General features: G+C 40.6%; 9 protein-coding genes across 9 annotated transcripts; 2 read left to right on the top strand and 7 right to left on the bottom strand.

Moving 5' to 3' along the window:
- Positions 1-77: 77 nt before the first annotated feature.
- Positions 78-1,593, bottom strand: LOC108045636. The gene is made up of 3 exons (XM_017125019.2): positions 1,003-1,593; positions 417-945; positions 78-361 (listed from the first exon to the last, which is right to left on the bottom strand). Exons 1-3 carry the CDS (start codon positions 1,549-1,551, stop codon positions 177-179), a joined length of 1,263 nt encoding a protein of 420 aa, XP_016980508.2. The 5' UTR covers positions 1,552-1,593; the 3' UTR covers positions 78-176.
- Positions 1,594-2,680: 1,087 nt separating this feature from the next.
- On the bottom strand, positions 2,681-4,176 carry LOC108045632. The gene is made up of 3 exons (XM_017125016.1): positions 3,574-4,176; positions 2,984-3,512; positions 2,681-2,915 (listed from the first exon to the last, which is right to left on the bottom strand). Exons 1-3 carry the CDS (start codon positions 4,120-4,122, stop codon positions 2,731-2,733), a joined length of 1,263 nt encoding a protein of 420 aa, XP_016980505.1. The 5' UTR covers positions 4,123-4,176; the 3' UTR covers positions 2,681-2,730.
- Positions 4,177-4,327: 151 nt separating this feature from the next.
- Positions 4,328-5,989, bottom strand: LOC108045628. Its single transcript, XM_017125010.2, is given in 4 exon segments — positions 4,328-4,723; positions 4,791-4,959; positions 4,961-5,335; positions 5,393-5,989. Coding segments are annotated over 4 exon segments (1,284 nt in total). The 5' UTR covers positions 5,948-5,989; the 3' UTR covers positions 4,328-4,538.
- Positions 5,990-6,476: 487 nt separating this feature from the next.
- On the bottom strand, positions 6,477-8,057 carry LOC108045623. Its single transcript, XM_017125006.2, has 2 exons — positions 6,887-8,057; positions 6,477-6,820 (listed from the first exon to the last, which is right to left on the bottom strand). Exons 1-2 carry the CDS (start codon positions 8,001-8,003, stop codon positions 6,621-6,623), a joined length of 1,317 nt encoding a protein of 438 aa, XP_016980495.1. The 5' UTR covers positions 8,004-8,057; the 3' UTR covers positions 6,477-6,620.
- Positions 8,058-10,049: 1,992 nt separating this feature from the next.
- LOC108045633 lies at positions 10,050-11,541 on the top strand. The gene is made up of 2 exons (XM_017125017.2): positions 10,050-11,149; positions 11,207-11,541. The coding sequence occupies exons 1-2, from the start codon at positions 10,114-10,116 to the stop codon at positions 11,413-11,415; spliced, it is 1,245 nt and encodes a 414-aa protein (XP_016980506.2). The 5' UTR covers positions 10,050-10,113; the 3' UTR covers positions 11,416-11,541.
- Positions 11,542-12,540: 999 nt separating this feature from the next.
- On the top strand, positions 12,541-14,122 carry LOC108045621. The gene is made up of 2 exons (XM_017125004.2): positions 12,541-13,630; positions 13,703-14,122. Exons 1-2 carry the CDS (start codon positions 12,562-12,564, stop codon positions 13,900-13,902), a joined length of 1,269 nt encoding a protein of 422 aa, XP_016980493.1. The 5' UTR covers positions 12,541-12,561; the 3' UTR covers positions 13,903-14,122.
- Positions 14,123-15,228: 1,106 nt separating this feature from the next.
- Positions 15,229-16,641, bottom strand: LOC108045702. Its single transcript, XM_017125096.2, has 2 exons — positions 15,542-16,641; positions 15,229-15,482 (listed from the first exon to the last, which is right to left on the bottom strand). Exons 1-2 carry the CDS (start codon positions 16,605-16,607, stop codon positions 15,286-15,288), a joined length of 1,263 nt encoding a protein of 420 aa, XP_016980585.1. The 5' UTR covers positions 16,608-16,641; the 3' UTR covers positions 15,229-15,285.
- Positions 16,642-17,340: 699 nt separating this feature from the next.
- LOC108045697 lies at positions 17,341-18,882 on the bottom strand. The gene is made up of 2 exons (XM_017125090.2): positions 17,699-18,882; positions 17,341-17,629 (listed from the first exon to the last, which is right to left on the bottom strand). The coding sequence occupies exons 1-2, from the start codon at positions 18,753-18,755 to the stop codon at positions 17,433-17,435; spliced, it is 1,254 nt and encodes a 417-aa protein (XP_016980579.2). The 5' UTR covers positions 18,756-18,882; the 3' UTR covers positions 17,341-17,432.
- A 95-nt stretch (positions 18,883-18,977) lies between these two features.
- Positions 18,978-20,387, bottom strand: LOC108045696. Its single transcript, XM_017125088.2, has 2 exons — positions 19,330-20,387; positions 18,978-19,264 (listed from the first exon to the last, which is right to left on the bottom strand). Exons 1-2 carry the CDS (start codon positions 20,384-20,386, stop codon positions 19,068-19,070), a joined length of 1,254 nt encoding a protein of 417 aa, XP_016980577.1. The 5' UTR covers position 20,387; the 3' UTR covers positions 18,978-19,067.
- Between the last annotated feature and the right edge of the window lie 295 nt (positions 20,388-20,682).

Here is a 20,682-nt window from a genome sequence, read left to right as displayed (position 1 = left end):
TATTAAGCAAATCATTTTAAATTTATAAATTGTAAGCTTTGGTTCTTAAATTAAAAATAAAGTGTGCTAAAAATGTGCTATACAAAATATAAATTATTTCCATTTATTAAAACAATTAAGTAAACAATGAAAACAGTCTTCATGTGTATTATATTACAGAATGCATTTGTGAGTATCTACAGATTCTTAAAATATCCCAATTTTTCGTATTCAGGTAATAATTTACTAAAATCCTGAATAACTTTCTCTGAAAAGTAAGTTTTCTGCCGAATTTCATCATTCATAATGATATCTTCAAGTTTATAAGTATTTTCTTGTACCGCCAAAATGTTTGGCAAAAACGTAGTAGCCAGGAAGAAATCTAAAATGAGATGCGTTTTATTAAGAGTTCGTAGCGTAAAAATAGTAGTACTTACCATAATATTTGTGATGTAAAATTAACTCCCACAGTCTGTCTTGACTGGGAATTTTGCCCTTAAATTTAATTTTTCTTAGAGTATGATTCAAAACGGAAAAGTAATAATTGATCAACTCCTCTTTCAGATTCCAACGCTGTTCCGCATCCATGAGCAAATAGACGGAATATATTAAATCAACTGTTGGAGGCGCAATATTGGAGATCTGAAAGTCCAGCAACATAACGTCGTCGAATTCACCAGACTCCTTATTATTTTTAAACATCATGTTTCGGAGATGAAAGTCTCCGTGGGATAAAACGTAAAATCCATCGGGTTGCCGGTTCTTGCGATATTCCTCTAATACTTTAGCCTGGCGTTGCATGTAGCTTTCATTTATTTTCGCGAAATAAGGCTTGTACTTTAGCAGCTCAGGGGTTTTGTCCAGCATATTCAGGAAGTTTGGCATTCCTGAGGTTACCATAGGCGTATCCAAAAAGGCAGGCATACCGCACATTCCATACTTGAATTCTTTCAAAAACTCTGGTTGCTGTGAAAAGGGGAATTCAAAACTAACTGCAATATTTAAACCATAATAATTACTTACCTCATTCAAAACTTTCATACTGATGGCGTGCAATTTGGCCAATTTAGAGTACACTGCTTTCAGTTCCACCAGAGTAGGCGAACGATCTCTCATGACGGAATATCCTTGCGGCACCAAATCCTCGAAAACTATAACCTGACGCGGTTCCAGGCTGTGATAAATGCAGGGCACATAGAGCTTAGTGCTATCTCCTGCCTCCCGGAGAATCCTTTCGAATTCCGGAAGCACCTTGCTGTACATTCCGATTTCAGTTTCGAACAGATGCGACTCGGCCAGCATGTCTTTTTTAGCACCTTCCACTTCCGGCATCGTTTTGATGATCAATGATTTGGAGAACTTTCCTATTGATGTTGTGTATTCGACCTTGGCTCGGAACATAACACTAGCATAGTGATCTCCCTGGGCAGTTCCTGGCGTGATCTCCAAATCAGTTACTTTCAATTCCGGATCCTTTTTATAGGTGCTTAGTATTTCACCAAGAAACTGGGCATTTAGCCAAGCCGGTGCATGAAGCTCATCATCGTTAAACTGATCTACGTTTTCCGTCATTTTTCTGCCGCCCCTTTTACAACCCAATAATGCTTGATTAAAGTGTTCAACGCACAACACTGTTCTAATCAAATTTCACGGCTACGATCGTTTTAAATACAAATTCGGTTGCCTGCGAAAAGCTTTGTACAATCTTTGGTAAGCTTTTATTAAATGCATTACGTTTTTCCTTAACCTTTTGTGAAATTCGTATTTTTTTATGAGATTACAAAAAATTGTTAAAAAATCACTTAACTTAATTGAAGTTATATTTCAGGCGAATAAACATAAAAATTGCAAACAATTAGGTCACAACTTTCTGCTTTTTATAATTTTGGAGAGGGTATTCGAATTTCGGTCAAAAGCTTGCAACTCAGTAACGGGCACATTTCCGTCCCCATAAAGTATTTAAATTCTTGAACAGTATTTATCGCAAAATTTTAAGTTGTAAGTCCTTTTCAATTTTTCTAAAAATAGCTATGAAGAAATATAGCTATGAACAAAAGTGACCAAAAACATGACTTCTCAGCGCATAACTTTTCTTACAGACATCGGATTTAAAAGTGGCATACTTCTAAATGATTGTGGTTTAATCCTCTAAAAAACTGTATTCTCACTTGGTTTGTATTTTTAGGTCGATTTTTCGTCATTTTTATAGTGTTACCCCTTTCCAAATTTTCGAAAAATGGCTTTGCAGAAAAGTGACCTAAAACCTGCACTTCTCAGCTCATAATAACGTTCTAACATTTTAAAAATGAGACGACTATATCAAATAGCAAGCATAGGAACAATCGAAAAACTAATCGGAAATCGACTTATTTTCATTATTTTCAAGCATCGAAATTGAAATACAGAATATTTAATATTTATTTAATTTTTGTAACTGCGGCAAGAGTATATAAACTTCTCCTTCACGAAGTTTGCTTTTTTTCTTGTTGTTCTCTCAAAATACTCACCAGATAAGAACAACATGACCAATTGATATTGAACTTAACCTTGCATTAGACACTTAAGACCATTTTACAATTGTTACTTCAACAAAAAATAACAGATAGCACGGTTTTTTTGTGTAAATAGCGTAATCAATTTATAAGCAAAAACATTTTATTTTCTATCATTCTCTTCATGTCTCAATTTTAAAAGTCTATAGTCTGAGTTTAACTTTTATTTTCTGAGCAAATGTATTTATTAACATTTAAACTAAAGATCCTTAAAGTATCCCAATTTTTCAAATTTGGGCAATAGCTTAGAAACATCTGTTACATAGTTGTCAAAATAATAGGACTTCTTTCGAGCTTCCGGGTCTTGAAGTGCTTCATGAATTTTCAGATTATTGGATTTAACGGCCAACATCATTGGAAGCAATGTGCTTATCATAAGGAAATCTGAAAGATAAATAAATTGTTAACAATATCAGCTTCAATGAAGATTTGATGTGATTTTTTTCACATACCATAGTATTTGTTGTGGTGTATTTGTTCCCACAGTCCATCTTGGGTGGGCACGTCGCCCTTGAACCCAATCTTCTTAAGAGTTGCAACCAAAACCGAGAAATAATCGTTGATCAGGTCCCTTCCCATTTCCCAACGCTGTTCCGGCTCCATCAACATATAGATGGAATAAGTGAGGTCAACAGTAATTGGACAAAGATTGCTGAACTGAAAATCCACCAACATGGCATCCTCTTGAGCTCCTGTCTTCTTGTTATACTTAAACATCATATTCCGGAGATGGAAATCGCCGTGGCACAGGACATAGTGTCTATCATTTCGCCGATATTTGTGATATTCATGCATCTCAACCTGCAGCCTTTGCATGTAGTTATCTTTTATTTTTTCAAAATGCGGCTTATACTTCCTGAAATCAGGAAATTTGTCAAGCATTTCAATGAAGTTCCCCATGCCAGTAGTTATGAAAGGATCAGTTGTGATGGTGGGCATTTCAAATAGGCCATATTTGAACTCCTTAAGAAAAGTGGGTCGCTGATGGATGCAGTACAATTAAAAAGATAATCATTAAACTTGGGTAAGTTAATAAACATACCTCATTAATAACTTTCATGCTGACTGCATGCCATTTGGCCAGCTTGGAGAAGACTAATTTAAGTTCATCCACTGTGACAGGACGATCCCGGATGACGGTGTATCCTTGCGGCACCAGGTCCTCAAAGATCATCACTTGCCGCGGCTTCAGACTGTGATAGATGCAGGGCACATAGAGTTTGGTATTATCCCCTGCCTCTTGGAGAATCCTTTCGAACTCGGGCAGCGCATGACAGTACATTCCGATCTCGGTTTCGAACAAATGCGATTCGCTCAGCATGTCCTTCTTGTGTCCTTCCTGCTCTGGCATCGTCTTGATGATCAGGGGCTTGGAGAACTTTCCCTTTGAGGTGGTATACTCGGCAGTTGCTCGGAACATAACGCTGGCATAGTGATCTCCCTGGGCACTGGCGGGTGTAATTTTCAGATCGGTTACTTTCAGTTCGGGACTGTTTTCATAGGTGCTTAGAATCCCACCGATGAACGTGGCATTAAGCCAAATTGGCGGATGAAGCTCGTCGGCATTAAATTCAGTAGTTGACTTGTCCATTTGTGTTTTTTGTTTACCGCAGTAATAGAACCTTTTGGTTAAGAGTCTAATGTAGAACTGCAATAGTTATACAGGACGATCGCTTTAAGTAAAAATTGGGAAGCAGCTTTTAATCAAGAAATATTTCCTTTAACTACAATATATTGCGAAATTATCTTATCTTATCACCCCTTAAAAAATACGTTGTTCATGCTGCGTAAGCAAGTATAAAGCAAATAGAGTTATTTAATAACAGCTTTTAGAAACACTCTACTATTAAATGATCAATGTTTATACTTTTTTACTTACTCATTTTATTTTCTAAAAGAAATTGTATTGTTCTTTTAGTTTTTCTTTATTGCAGATGTTAGTTCAACAAATAACAGGTTGGCTTATTTTATTATTACAACTTTTGGTATTATGAATCAATTTAAAAATTAAAGACCCTTGAAGTAGCCCAGTTTTTCGAATTTGGGCAATATTTTGGTAACATCCTTTACGTATGTATCCAAAAAATAGGTCTTTTGGCGAGTTTCCGGGTTCTGAATCAAATCGTGCATTTTAAAACTATTTGATTTGATGGCCAGAATCAGTGGGAGAAAAGTGCTGATCAAAAAGAAATCTAAGGGCGTTTTAAAAATATAAATTAGATACATTAGTTCTTGAGGTTAGCTATGACATCAACTTACCATAATACTTGTTTCGATGAATCTGCTCCCAGAGTTTAGATTGGGTTGGCATTTCACCGTCGTATTGAATGCTCTTAAGGGTCGCTACCAAAACTGTGAAATAGTAGTTGATCAATTCCTTTCCCATTTCCCGTCGCTCTTCTGATTCCATCAACTTCTGATTCCATCAACATATAGATGGAATATGTTAGGTCGACGGTAATAGGGCAGAGGTTGCTGATCTGAAAATCAACCAGCATGACATCCTCGTGGGCTCCTGTCTCCGAATTGTTCTTAAACATCATATTGCGCAGATGAAAGTCGCCGTGACACAGGACATAGTACGCATCATTTCGCCGATTGTTCTGGTATTCTTGCATCTCAACTTGCAGTCGGTTCAAAAATGTATCTTTAATTTTTTCAAAATGAGGCTTATACTTTTTCAGCTCGGGTAATTTGTCCAGCATTTCTATGAAGCTACCCATGCCAGTAGTTATAAAAGGATCATTCTGGATAGTAGGCATATCGAATAAACCATATTTGAAATCCTTGAGAAAGGCGGGTCGCTGGAGGGGCCAAAAAAAATATTAAATAATAATAATAAATATAACTTTTAAACTCACCTCCTTAATAACTTTCATGCTAACGGCGTGCCATTTGGCCAGTTTTGAGAAGGCGGTTTTGAGTTCCTCCTGTGCAACAGGACGATCCCGAATAACGGAGTATCCCAGGGGCACCAGATCCTCGAATATCATCACCATATTCGGCTCCAAGCTGTGGTAGATGCAGGGCACAAATAACTTAGTGTTATCTCCTGCCTCTCGAAGAATTCGCTCGAATTCGGGAAGTACCTGGCAGTACATCCCGATCTCGGTTTCGAACAGATGCGATTCGCTGAGCATGTCCTTCTTGTGTCCTTCCTGCTCCGGCATCGTCTTGATGATCAGCGGTTTGAAGAACTTTCCCTGTGCGGTTGTGTAATCCACTTTGGTGCGGAACATAACACTGGCATAGTGATCTCCCTGCAAGCTCGCGGGTGTGATTTTGAGATCAATCACTTTCAATTCCGGGGCGTCTTCGTACTTGCTCAGAATCTCTCCTATAAACTTGGGATTCAGCCAAGCCGGGGCCTCCAGTTCGTCGTCGTTGAATTGTGCCGTGTCTAATTTGTCAGTCATTTCGATTGCTTTTGCACAATCTATTCTGAGTGCAATCGTAGTTGGTTATGGAAACCCCGTTCATGTGCTAGTCCCATTTTAAGTAAAATGGTTAAGCTTTTGGAATGCTTTGCTAAAGCTTTTCGCATTCAGAAATAGCCATGGTTTTTCTAATTTACTATAAATTATTACTTATAAGGTTGGGCTGAACAAGAGAGTGAACAGGTTTCCGCATTAGATTTTTCTTACAGGAATTTAGGCACTGTTACGTTATTTTCTCTATAAACAATTTCATTGCATTTACTAGAAAAATATAACTAAGAATTACTAATAGTCCACTTCAGAATTTTACAACAGGTAATTTAGAAAAAAAACTGATACCAACTCAATCAAAAGGCACACTTTAAGTATCTTTCTGATTAATAAAGTTTCCTACAAACTGCCGGTATCCCAATCGAACTGAGAGATAAGAATAATAAACACGCAAACAAAATTGATAATAATATGATATTATATAATATAATATTTAATATGAATATTATTATAGTTGTATAACGAATATTGATAATATTTTGGATATAGTATAAGGTTGTGAATACATTATTTAGCCTATATATAATTTGTCTAATATTTCTCTATGTACAATTTGCTCTATGGTGTACTATATAACACAGGTGTAAAATAATATGATCCATTATTGATCTACATCAAGCAATCCTTCTGCCACAAAACCGGGCAGGAGTTCACGCAAAATCCTCTGAGAAATCGGGTTGGTATAGCAGGCATTCTTGAAATTTATGGCTCGCTGGTTGTTCTCCATTAGGGCATTGAAATCGGCATCGGCGGTCTCCACATTTCGCTGGATTGGAAACACTGAGATGGATGTGTGGGCAGCTAAAAATTGTATGAAAAATTCCAAATTAATCACCATCTAATACTTTCAAAAGATTCTTAACTCACCATAGAACTTCTTCGTGTGCAACTGCTGGTGGAACTGATGCAAACTGGGAACTGGAGCTTGGTATTGCAGCTTTCTCAAGGTGTTGGAGAATATGTCGAAATAGTAGGCAATCAGTTGTTCCTGATGGTTTTGATGCAGGTCAAACTCCAGCGAGGTGTTCAGGAAGTAGAAAAGATCTAGGGCCGGCGATCCCCAGGCCGTGTATTGGAAGTCAATGATAATGACATCCTCTGGCTCCCCAGTTTCCTTATCGTACTTGACCAGCACATTGTTGGTCCACAGATCGCCATGGGCCAGGACATTAATTTGACCCGGAGTAATGTCAAAGATTCGCTTGCCCAGTTCCATGTAGATGGGGACCAGAGCCTCCATCTTCTCCGCATACTTCTCGTATCCTGGCCACTGAGCCACACGACGAGTGGCCGCCTCGAACATGCCAATGAATGCAGGTGCGTAGTTCTCGGTGTACCGATTGAAGAATCCCCTATCGTAGCCCTCCAGACTGTGCTCCTCACGCTCGTTTAAGACCGCCGAGGTGGCATGCATCTTGGCCAACTTTCGCAGCACAATTCGGGCTAGCTTAAGGTCCAATCCGACCAAACGATCCGGCATTACAAAACCGCGGGCATTGAGATCCTCGAAGATCAGCGCTGAGTTATCAAGGTCCACGGCCATGGTTTCGGCAAAGATCTGCTCGGCATCCCCGATCTCCCGGAGGAGGGACTTCTGTTTGGGCAGGACCTGCTCGTAGATAGTCATCTCCCGATTGAAAATGTCATAGGGCTCCATGGTGTTCTGGGCAAATTCGTTGCCCTCGAAAGTGGACTTCACTATGTAGTGACCCAGTTGGGAGGTACCATCGCTGCTGGTGAATTGGGCCTTCACTCGTGTCAGAACTCCGCCGTAGTTTTCACCTTTGCCCAAGGCAGGATTAACCTTAACCCAGTTGATCCTGAGCCTCTGATCCTTGTAGTATTTTCGCAGGGCATCCTGCAGATACTCCTCCGTTAGCCATTCAGGAGCATCCAAGAAAACCGAACTGGGCTCCGTAGCAGAACTAGGAGCTGTTAGCTTGGGAATGGCATCAAGTGCACCGATCAGATCCGAAACCGACATTTTAAAAGTGATCTTTTAGCAGTGAGACTTCCAAACGAAATTGTGCTCAAAACTAAGAGTACTTGCGCTTATATGGCAAAATCTCAGACGGTGTAGACTGTTCCCAGCTCCTAGATATGGACTGTACATATCCGAGAGGCCTCTCGTCACAATTGCGATTACTATAACCATAAAATCGCAGATTTTGTAGCTCTGAACGTATGCAAACACGGGCACACAGATTACACTTTTTATTGGATGGCCCCCGTGCCTCCAGTCGGCGATTCGGTGATCTGGATCTGGGTCTCACCTCCCACCTCCCGTGGCTACTGCCTAATTGTTTGAGTTTGTCGAAGGCAAGCCAGTTAATCTTTATAGCACTCGCTGTGGGCTTAGGGCTGCGCAAGTGTTTTCTTAGTGATTACCCAGGCTCACAAGCGCTAAACGATTCCCAGCCATATCACTTTAAACCCGAGTGATTTGTCAAAATGCTAACGTCAGACGCTGGGAAAAATCTTAGGGATATAGAAAAATATACAATTGCTAAAGATAACCTTTTCCTAAAGTTCATCAGAATCTTTACCCAGTTCAAATCCCAAAATTGCACAAAATACAAAAATTGCATATATAGTGCATATTTTGGTTAACTTTCCTTTAAAATTTAAAAAAAAAAAATTTTTTAATTGTTTAATATTTATATTTTCTCAGGTAGGAAAGGTGTAAAACTATACTTCAACAAACTTAATAAACTTTATTTAAATCATTTTATGAGTGGGTTTTTTAGCTGTCTTAACTTTGTCGGCCTTTTACTGATAAACTATGTTTGCTTTGTCTAGGTAAATATGAGTACTTAAAATTTCTCAATGGTTTATAGCTCAGAACAAAGTTACTTAAAATCACTCTTTACCCAAGTGAAGGATATTTTAACTAGAAAGAAGTCTTAAAGTCTAAAAACATAGAAAACAATTTTTTCAAAACCAAAACTGAAAACTGAAACTGAACTTTATGGTAATGTTTAAAATTTCCGATTTTAAATAAATTTTTTGCAGGTAAATATCAAATAAATTTTAATAGCTTAATACGTCTTGGTAAATATTGAAAAAGTTACTAAGGAAGTCTGGGCAAACAACGTTGAAAGACGTCATGCAAATATTGACAAAATGCAATTCTGGTGCTCTGGGATAAAATATCATCTGGGACATTGAAAAGGTTTACGTAAGACAATGGAAGCTGTCGATGGGAAATTATGATGATGAATGGGTTTCCGCGTGATAAGGCGCTGACAAAAATTAAAACGGAATACGAAAATGAGCTACTTTGTTAATATTTATGTGTATCTTAATGATAAGGACTTGGAGGCGTCTGTTCGCGTCACAGATGCTTAAAGATATGTACTATATCTGCCAGAGCCACAGTGTTGAGAAATGGCACGATTCTTGGCACACGACACGCTTATTCGAGACCTGTTGCCAAATGAAGATAATGCCCAAAGCAAACATACTAGGCTGTAGCTGCAAATATTAATGCAATTAAATCTGCAAATACAAGCACAATACACTTGGAAAAAATAAATTTTAATGAAATTCTGAAACAGAAAACAACAGAAGATCTCAACTTTAATTAAAGTAAAAGAAAATATCGATGAGGCATGCGCTGATAAGTAGTTTTATACTTGTAGCCAATTTATTTTGGGATATATATGGGAAATAAAAAAATTAGTCTTTTATTTATATTTATTTTTTTTAATAAAGATATATATATTGTTTAAACAAATGCATTTCTAGAAATCTAAGAATTTACGAATAACAGATAACAATGTAATGATAAAATGTTATTTTATAAGTCGATGTCTTTTATACCTGCGCGTCACGTTCACATCTGGCGACCATGTGTCGATCCTTAACTTAAGATCCTATTTAAATCCCTTCACAGTTTAGCTACCTAAGTTCATACAATTGATATAAATAAACAGTTTTAGAGGTATTTCTCCCAGTGCAATACAAGATCACGTACAGAGGGGGTCGTTTAGTGCACCTTGACAAATGTACAGCATTAAGGGGTAGTATAAAAGCAGCCGACTTAGCGTCTGTTTTTTAGTGCTCACTCTGAAAAATTAAGGCAAGCAGAAAAGATGGCTGCAGCACCCGAGTGGCTGACCCACGAATATCTCGAGCACGCCCTTCGCTCTCACTACAAAGACGATGGTCTAACTATAACCCAGCTGCAAATAAATCCCGCCTTGGGACCCGGAGAAAACTACGGAGGTGTTTTGACCCGGACTCGAGTGCAATTTACACTGTCCAATCAGGAAACACATCTGCAGAACCTGATCGTGAAGACGGAAATCGATGATGACGAGTTGACCCAGGAACTGATGGCTCCCTACGATATCTACAACAGGGAGATGACAATCTACCAGGAAGTGCTGCCCAAGCTGAAGGATCTGCTGAATGAAATTGGAGATACCGAAAGGATTTTCCCCACTGCCATATACGTGGATCGCGAGCGAATGGCCATTATCTTCGAAGACCTTTCGGTTCAGGGCTATGTAATGGCCGATCGAGTGCGTCGCCTCAACGAGGAGCACACCCACCTAATCCTTCGGAAATTGGCCAAGCTCCATGCGGCTTCGGCTGTTTTAAATGAAAGGGAAAATGGGAGCCTCGAAAGCTACGATCGTGGTTTCTTCAACCGCTATACTAACGCGTATAAGGGCTACTTTGTGGGTGGTCTTTTGGCCGCCGCCCGCTGGATGAGCCAGGTGCCCAAGATGGCCCATTACGCAGAGAAACTATTCGCCTTGGCTCCCCACTACATGGACATTGGCAGGGAGTGCTTTGCACCCACTGCGGGTCAGGTGAATGTGTTTGCCCACGGCGATGTTTGGACCAACAATGTGATGTTTAAGTACGACACGAAAACGGGACGACCCGTGGACGTCCTGCTCATTGACTTTCAGTATTCCTTTTGGGGTTCGCCCTGCATCGATCTACATCACTTTTTCAACACGTCTCTGAAGGAACCATTGCGTCGAGATCAGCAAAGTGGGCTTTTCCAGTTCTACCACAGTATTTTTAGTGAAACGCTGAAAAAACTAGACTACCGTCAGAACCCCATTCCCAGTTTGCATCAGTTTAAGCAGCAGGTGGAGCAGAAGCGATTCTTCGGTGAGTTATCTTACTGAACCCAGTAAAATCCTCTTTCTAATGAAACATTTTCTATAGCTATGCACTCGACTGTGGTGGTACAACCAGTCATGATTAGCCAGGATCCCACGGATGCCTGTTTCAATGCCTTGATGAACGATGATGAGCGTGGCATTCGGTTCAAGAACCGATTATATAATAATCCCACTGTTCAACAAAATCTTCATTCTCTGGTCCCCTTCTTCGATGAAAAAGGCCTGCTGGAAGTAAATCAGACCTGTGGATGAGATGATTAGAACTGATTAACCGTGTTCCTTAGCTCTATATATAAACTAGAATTAGTTTTAATAAATACTTTTAGTACCAATTACATTTTCCGTTTTATTTAAATAAAGAAAATTATATAAAATATACACTATTTGTTTGAAATCAAACAAATCATTAATTAACATGGCTCACACGTCGTATGAGCAATTCTCAATAAACAAAACGCTCTCAAGATATGCTCAAATATATCTTTATAGTTTACGAAGATTTAAATACGCTCCTAGTTCACTTTCAGTTGTACTTTTTTATCACAATAACGAATATAAATTTTGCCCAAGTAGTGAAGTCTCGAAAGAAGTTTCCATGCCCAAAAGTAAGCAATATTAAATTCTTAAAATCTGCTAAAAGTAAACAGTAGGATTGTTTAGGGGAAGGAATGACAGACATACATTTTAAAGTTTATTTTTATGTTAAAGTCTCAGGAGTGTTGTTATCGGTAACACCTGAAAGTATGCAGGGGACACTTCATTTGGCTTTATCTCCTTAATTTACTTTCAGGTTGTTTGATTTCCACTACCTATTATCAAGGCACTTGAAATCGCTTGCAGTTTTACTTCTTCTGGTACTTTCTATTGTTTCCTTGTGAAATAGCACTGTCCCGATATGTATTTAAACAAAAATAAGTACGTCGACTACTAGCTAGAAACAAACAGAGCCACTGTAAATATGTAAATAGCCCCCCACAAGTGAATCCCACTCAAATCTGTTCACGTTTATGTTAGCTTAACTATGCAAATGGGCAGATGGATTTATGGGTGTGAAGAAGATTAATTTGAGGCGGGAACGAGAGCGATCTTTAAACGCCACGACATCAAGTTCTGGCGTACAACTTACATCATATATAGACGCGTGCACCGATCTGCGCGATGTGCGGTGTTATCTCCCGAGCTTTGAGCACTGTCTGTATCTTGTGCGCTTTAGATACTCGCGAACCTCTAACGTAGGCATCTGAATCAACGGCGAACAACTACGTAATTGTCTGAGTCGGCTTGCTTTACGGCTACCATAATGTGGGATCTGTCGTCGGCGAGATTGCGCCTCCCAGCTGCCTATAAATGGGGCCTTTCGCCGGACCCAGCGATCCAGAACCCAAGTTGAGCATCATCATGGTGGAGCAGGGCAAACAAGACGCTAAAGACTTCCATCCGGCACCAGTTTGGCTGGATGAACCCTATCTGGAACGCCTGCTCAAGGATCTGAAGAAGGATCCGAATCTGAAGATCACCGACCTGGAGATAAGGCCCGCCACTGCCAAGGGTGACAATTATGCCAGTGTTATGACCCGCGTTAAGGTTTTCTACCTCAAAAGCGGCGCCAAAAACCCCGAGATCGAGTACTATATTGTGAAGACCACATATGAGAACGACGCCTTCTCCTCTGGTATATTTTCGCAGTACCAGGTCAGCACTACGGAAATGCGAATGTACGAGAAGATCCTGCCTCAGTTGACTTCACTTATTGGCAAGACCCGCCAGCCGGAGAAGCTATTTGCGAAGACGTTGCATGTTGACTACGAACATGAGGCCATCATTTTCGAGGACCTGGCAGTGCCTGGCTATGTCCTGGCCGATCGACTCATCGGTTTCGACCTCGAGCATACCCGCTTAGGCCTTCGGAAGCTGGCCAAGATGCATGCTGCCGCCGCTGTCTTGAACGAACGTCAACCGGGAGTGCTGACCCAGTTCGATCATGGCATCTTCAATCGTCACACTCAGGGCTTTGCGCCATTCTTTGTAAACATGGTGGGCGTGGCGTCCAATTTTGCCAAGGAATGTCCAGAACTGGGTGAGCCCTATGCAAAGAAATTAAAGGAACTGCAAAAGCGAGTGATGGAGTACTCCGAAAGGGTTTACGATCCTCAGCCGGGGGAGTTTAACACCCTGGTGCACGGCGATTACTGGGTGAACAATGTGATGTTGCGTTATGGGGAGCAGAAGGAGCCCCTGGACATGACCCTGATCGACTTCCAGTTCTGCAGCTGGTCCTCGCCGGCAGTGGACCTGCACTACTTCTTCAACACCTCGGTGCAAAGCGCCATTCGCTTCGAGCAACAGGATGCACTGATTCAGTATTACCACTCGGTGCTGGTGGAAACCCTCAAGGATCTCAACTTTGGTGGCTATACCCCCACATTGCGGCAATTGATCCTGCAGTTGGAGAAGGGAAGATTCTTTGGTAAGTAAAGAAAATGCTTTTCCCTTTTGTTGCCTTCCCTAATTTCCTTTATTATCTTAATATATTTAATAGCCGTCACAGTGGCTCTGGTCTGCCAGGCTATATTGACCAACGATCAGACCGCCGATGCTGACTTCCATGCCTTGATGAAGGACGACGAACGAGGACGTAACTTCCGGAAACTGCTCTACACCAACAAAAGACTGCAGGACAATCTTAAGTACGAGCTGCCACGCTTTGATAGGAGCGGTCTTCTAGATGTCACCGACTGAACGGGATCCATGTGGTTCTTTTTTATCCTTACCGTCTACTATATATCAAATAATAGTTCAACAAATAAATTTTAAAATTATAAATGTTAAATGTGTTAAATGTTAAAAATGTTAACTTAGAGATGCCCACACTGTGACTTTAAGAAAGTATATTATGCTACAAACAAGTGCTTGGTGTATTAAAAACCTTTTAATTCTTACAATTACAATAGTAACGAAATTATAGCTTTAAGTTTGTTCTCGTGCACTTTTTGTGGACATTTAAGCCCCGAAATATTCCTCAACTTTGAGTCACGTTCAGAAGTTATTGATAGACTATTTAATTAATTTGGCTAGGGATGGAAAGTGATCTTTAAAGGCCACGTCAGAAAATGGTACACACTTGCTTTATGGCTTATGGCCTTCTAATGGGATCTGTCGTCGACGAGATTGTGCCATCTGGATGCCTTAAATTGGGAGTCCGACTGGTACCAGCGATCCGGAACTCAAGTTAAACATTATCATAGTGGAACATAAACTTAGATGTCACCGATTGACCGGCACATTTTAAATGGTGTTCGCTTATATCGGTACCTTGTATTATGTTTAACATATTAACTCAGCTTTAACAAATTATTAAATGTTTTAGTTTTGAACAATCATTTTGTATGAGCTGGTATCATAAATGTCTGTTTAAAAACCCAATCAGTAAGCTTAAGATGATAAATTATGGTAGATATTGTGTGCTTTGTAGATAAACCTCTATATTATAACTAATGTGTTCTTACAAATAGAGTCAACTGATAGTAAACTTCGTTTACTCCCCCTTTACACTGTGTTCTGTGTTACTCTTATAAACAAATAGGTAAGCCTCAAGCTTATCAAGAGTTTTATTTTTATTTTTTTGTTTTTTATTTTTCCATTTTACTCTTTAATTGGTTAAAATATGCTATTTATTTAATAATAAAAATGTGTTTCGTCGCAGATTTTTTTGTAATATAAAATATATATATCTTTGTCCAGACATTTGGGATTTATCTTTTTGCGTATCTCGACTGCTTCTATTTCACCATTTTTCAAGGGCTTGTAACTGTTATCACCTGAGATTTTTATTATTGTTTGCACTTCTAGTTTGCCAAGCGCCTTACTTTATCTGGCCGAATTCAAGTAGATCCTTTTCTTATCAGTCAAGAGCCCAGACTTTCGTATGAAAAGGTCAGTTATGGCCCAAATAATGGCAGCAATTGCAATTACCATTATCTCGTGATAGTGCTCTGCAAATAAATATGGCTATTTTTCCAAGAAAGTATATATGTGCAATTAACTTTCAATTAGGAACGGCGTGACTTGTTAAATACGATCTAGAACTAGAACCTTTATTTACTTAAACTATTCGCCCTCAAATCACATTTCATCCAGCAATCCAAACTGATCGAGAAACGGAAGAGTAAGTCCCAACTTCTTTTTAACGGCTTCCGACTCATAGACGGAGTCCTTGAAACGCATTCCGCTTTCGGAAGTGGACAGTATTTGCTCAAGAGAAGCGTTCTCCTTGCCCTCGTACTGCATGACGGGCTCGAAGATCAGGGAACAGAAAACAGCTGTAAATATACATGATTGGAAATAACAAATTTAAAACTGAATGAAGGATTACACCCACCATAGAAGCCTCTCGAACGGAACTGCAGTTGGAAATCGAATAAGCTGGGAATCCGGCCCGAATACTTCAACTTCCTGAGGGCCTCCACCAACTTGTAGTAATAAAACTGGACCAGTTCCGACTGATTTTCGAGGCGGAGTTTGTCCTGCAATGATGTTGCAAAAAAGTAGTGCAGATCGATGGCCGGAGAGTTCCACACGCAGAACTGGAAGTCGATGAAAATGGCATTGGTGGGGTGATCTTTCGCATCGTACTGGAACATAAAGTTGGTGGTCCAAAGATCTCCATGGGCTAGGGTTAAAAAGTCGCCCGGATTATTCGTCGTCGATCGCTCGCCATAATCCATTAGTCGTTTGATAAGCTGATCAATCTTGGTCTTGAATCGTGGACCCAACTCCTGATCCGTGCTAAGGGAACGGGACAGGGCCTCCAATAGATTGATCATAAGCTGCCCGTAGGCGCGAGTATGTTTATTGAAGAAGCCTCGATCATAGTTCTTCGCAAAAATCCCAGGTTGGCGCTCGGCGAGAACGGCTCCTGCTGCATGGAATTTGGCCAGTTTCTCCAGCACCAGGTGGGTGTGCTCCAAGTCCAGTTTCTTCCGGCGACAGGCCACTTTGTACTGCTCCAGAGACATGTCCTCAAAGATGATCGAGTCCCGCTCGCGATCGACATTCAAGGTAGCCGCAAACATCTTCCTGGAATCCTTGAGCTCCTTCTTTACGATATCCGTTAGTTGGGGCAGGACGAAGTCGTATATATCCATCTCACGGGTATAGACGCCATAGTGAATGAGGACATCGCCAGCAGGATCCTTATTCGCGAATGTAGTCTTGACCAGAAAGTTAGTGGCCACCTTTTCCTTTGATTCCTTCGTGGTGTACTGGACATTCATGCGGGTCATCACACTGCCGTAGTTTTCTCCATTGGCAACAGCTGGCTGTGTGTCCAGCTGAATTAACTTTAGAGAACTGTTTTTAAAGTAATTACGCAGTTTTTCCTGCACATAATCCGATGTAAGCCAAACTGGCGCCGGATGAACTTTGTGGGTAGTGCTCTCAGACATGATGATCCTAGCCGTAACTCAGGGAACTTGTTTCTGAGACTTTTAGACAGGGGCCCACTGCTTTTATAGTGTGCTAAGGTATATGTGATAGGTATAGTGCAACTATCTCGTGGCGACTAGCTTTGTCATGGTCAAACAACACTCGAATGATTTCCGAGTCTAGCCGAATGCGCACTTTTATTACAATGTAGATTTAAGCATTCTACTGGCATTTAAAATTCCAGGTAATCCAATTTCTCTGATTTCACTGATAGGCACTCCTATACACTATACAAATAGTGAAACTAAAAGTGTGTGCGTCCTAATTTACTTAATGTAAGAAACACATCTACATTCGTTGAGCTCTGATTATATGTATATAAACAGATTTATTTTGTACACAGTTTCCTATTCTAGTCGCATCTATATCTTAGGCAGAGACAATCAAGTGTTAATAAGTTGCAGACAGTTTTTTGTCTTATACTTATAAATATTTGTGTTCTTCTGAACACATTTTCTATGTGATAATAAATAGTGTAAATGAAAAGTCAGTTAATTTAGGTGTGAAGAAATTCGCCCTTATTATCTGCTGCTAATTTGTTTGTCCATATCCATTAAACAATAAAATAACTAGTTACTTTTTCATGATATACTCGCCCATCCATGATTACCTGTAATCTACGACTACGACCTATTTTCTAACAGCATTTTTTATTAATGTGTATTCACAGTTTGAGTTATTAAAGAAAGCGGATATTTTAAATATATTCATTTATTCACAATTAGACCTTTTCAACATAATGGACCATACTTTTAATGGATTTTATTCAAAATATTAATATAATTTTACATAATGTCTAGTAATCCCAAGTGATCCAGAAATGGCAGGGTAAAATGCATTTCTTTTCTGATTTCCTCCCTTTGATAAATGTCATCCTGGAAACGCAATCCTTTTTCGGAAGTCGTCATAATCTGTTCCATGGATGCCTCCTCCTTGCCATCGTAAGCCATCACAGGCTCGAAACACAGTGATGCAAAGGTGGCTGAAAGATCAGAAAAATTATATTTAATTAAAATAAATAAATAAATAGTTCATATAGTTAAGTACCAACCATAGAAGGACCTTTTACGGAACTGCTGCTGAAAGTCGAATAAGCTGGGAACTTTTCCCGAATATTTTACTGCTTTTAGCGCATCCTTCAGTTTGTAGTAGTAAAACTGGACAAGCTTAGGCTGATCTTTCAAACGGATGTGGGACTGCAACGCGGTTGAAAGGAAATAGTGCAGATCAATTGCCGGAGAGTTCCACACGCTGAACTGAAAATCGATAAAGATGGCATTGATTGGATGTCCTTCACCATCGTACTGGAACATAATGTTGGTGGTCCAGAGATCCCCATGCGCCAAGGTCAAAAAGTCGCCGGGAACAATGGAAGTCGATCGCTCGCCATAGTCCATTATATTATCCACCAGACGATTGATTTTCGCCTGAAAACGCTGGCGGAGCTCGGGCTCCAGATTCAGGGAGCGCGACAGGGCCTTTAGAAGATTCTTCAAAATGGGCTCGTAGCCCCGGGTGTGTTGGTTAAAAAACCCAACATCGAAGTTCTTCGCAAAGATCCCCGGCTGCCTTTCGGCTAAGGCAGCTCCGGCTGCATGGAAATTGGCTAATTTCTCCAGGACCAGTTGGGCGTGCTCCAGATCCAATTTTTTGAGCCGATCGGCGACTCTATACTTCTCCAGGGATAAGTCCTCAAAGATGATGGAGTTCCGGCCGCGATCGACTTTCACGGTGCCCGCAAACAGTTTCCGACTGTCGCCAAGCTCATTCCGCACCAGATCCGCCAGTTTGGGCAGTATCAGATCATACATGTCCATTTCCCGGGTGTAGACCCCATAGTCCATTAGCACCTCCGCCGCCGGATCTCTGTCGGGGAAAATGGTCTTAGCCAGAAACCTAGTGGATTCCTTGGACATTGTGTTCTTCGTGGTGTATTCCACATTGATGCGGTTTATCACACTGCTATAGTTCTCCCCGTTCCCAAGTGCGGGCTTAATGTCCAGTTTCTCCAGCTTAAGAGAGTCATTTTTAAAATATGAACGTAGTTTTTCCTCAACGTAAGGCCGAGTGAGCCAAGTAGGTGTAGAATTGTTGCTTTCCTGGGACATGATTAGATCCGTAGTGCCGGCCCTAGGGAACTGCGACGTTTTCACCGGGCATTTGTCTTTTATAGTGTCATTGCAAGTATTTATTATTCTAGTCTTATCTTCCAATCTATTTCACTTTGACTTGCCTCTTCTAGAAAAAAAAACTGCCTTTGGGAAAATGAGATAAAGCTTACTACTCTAACTACTACCACAAAAAAAACTTGTTAAATGGTCAGCGTGGAATGCAATTCATATGTTATATATTCTTTAATTAAACATAAGTCTTTTGATCTAAAATATGTGTTAGACTAGCACTTTTAATGGCACATTATTTTACATTTCGTCCAGCAGTCCAAACTGATCGAGGAACGGCAGCGTCAGGTGCAATTTCTTTTGGGTTTCTTCTATTTGATAAACGGCATCCCTTAAACGAATTCCTTTCTCGTCGTGGGACATGAACTGCTCTATGGACGGCTCCTCCTTGCCATGGTAAACCATGGTAGGCTCAAAGATCAGTGATGAGAACACAGCTGAGGAGGGGGAATAGTAATAAAAACTTATTCAGATAAGGGTTTTAATTATCACAATAACTTACCATAAAACGCCCTCGCCCGAAACTGTTGTTGGAACTCAAACAAACTGGGAACATTACCCAAATAGTTAACCTTTTTCAGGGCCTCCACCAGCCTATAATAGTAAAATTGGACCAACTCCGTCTGGTTGTGCAGGCGAAGATTTTCGTGTATTGAGGTCGAAAAGAAATAATGAAGATCGATCGCCGGAGAGTTCCAAACGCTGAATTGGAAGTCAATGAAAATGGCATTGGCGGGATGTCCTTCATCATCGTATTGGAACATGACATTGGTAGTCCAAATATCTCCATGGGCCAGGGTTAAAAAGTCACCTGGATTACTGGACGTTGATCTCTCGCCGTAGTCCATTATATTATCCACCAGACGATCGATCTTAGCCTGGTAACGCTCTTTCAGATCCGGATGCAACTCTAGGGTACGCGACAAGGCTATCAGAATATTCTTCATGATGGGCTCGTAGCCCCGAACGTGTTTGTTAAAAAATCCCCGATCGTAGTTTTTCTTAAAGATCTCAGGCTGCTGCTCGGCTAGAGCTGCTCCGGCGGCATGAAACTTGGCCAGCTTGTCAAGAACCAGATGGGTATGCTCCAGATCCAGTTTCTTTAGCCTGCATGCCACTTTGTACTGCTCCAGGGACAGATCCTCGAAGATGATTGAGTCCCGCTCGCGATCCACATTTACAGTAGCCGCAAACATCTTCCTGGTGTCCTGGAGGTCTTTCCTCACTATCAATGCCAAATGGGGCAGGATCTGCTCGTACATGTCCATCTCGCGAGTGTAGATTCCGTAGTTGAAGAGCAAATGGGCCGCTGGATCTTTGTCGGCGAAGGTTGTTTTCAGCAGGAAAGTGGCGTCCTGCTTATCCTTTTTATCCTTGGTGGTGTACTCCACATTGATGCGGGTCATCACGCTGGCGTAGTTCTCTCCATTGGCTGTTGCCGGCTTGACCTCCAGCTTCTCGACACTAAGGCTGTCATTCTTGAAGTAGACCCTTAACTTTTTCTCCACGTAATCCTCAGTCAGCCACGCGGGTGCCTTGTGTGTCGTGTTCTCCGGCATTGTGTTGCGGTTCTGCTGTTTTTCGTCAGAGGTGTAACGCTTTTATATGGCTGCGGAAAGTACATAGTAGCTGGCATTGAGCGTATCTCGAGAAATAAGCTCCTTAATTGCCAGCAATTGAAAAGATTCTGGGACTAGCCGAACGCAAATTCGAGAAAAATGATTAAGATAAGGCTTTAGCTCTATGAATAGCGGCACAAATACTTTTATAGAATAGCGACCATTGTTTGACAAGCTTTTATTCTAACTAGAAGTATTAAATGAAAAGTGTAATATTCAACATTATATGACATTTT

This window comes from Drosophila rhopaloa, unplaced genomic scaffold (genome assembly GCF_018152115.1).
Source record: "Drosophila rhopaloa isolate 14029-0021.01 unplaced genomic scaffold, ASM1815211v1 contig_167, whole genome shotgun sequence".
NCBI lineage: Eukaryota > Metazoa > Arthropoda > Insecta > Diptera > Drosophilidae > Drosophila > Drosophila rhopaloa.
The sequence above is the reverse complement of the archived record's forward strand: the minus strand, read 5'-3'. Positions and strand labels throughout refer to the sequence as shown.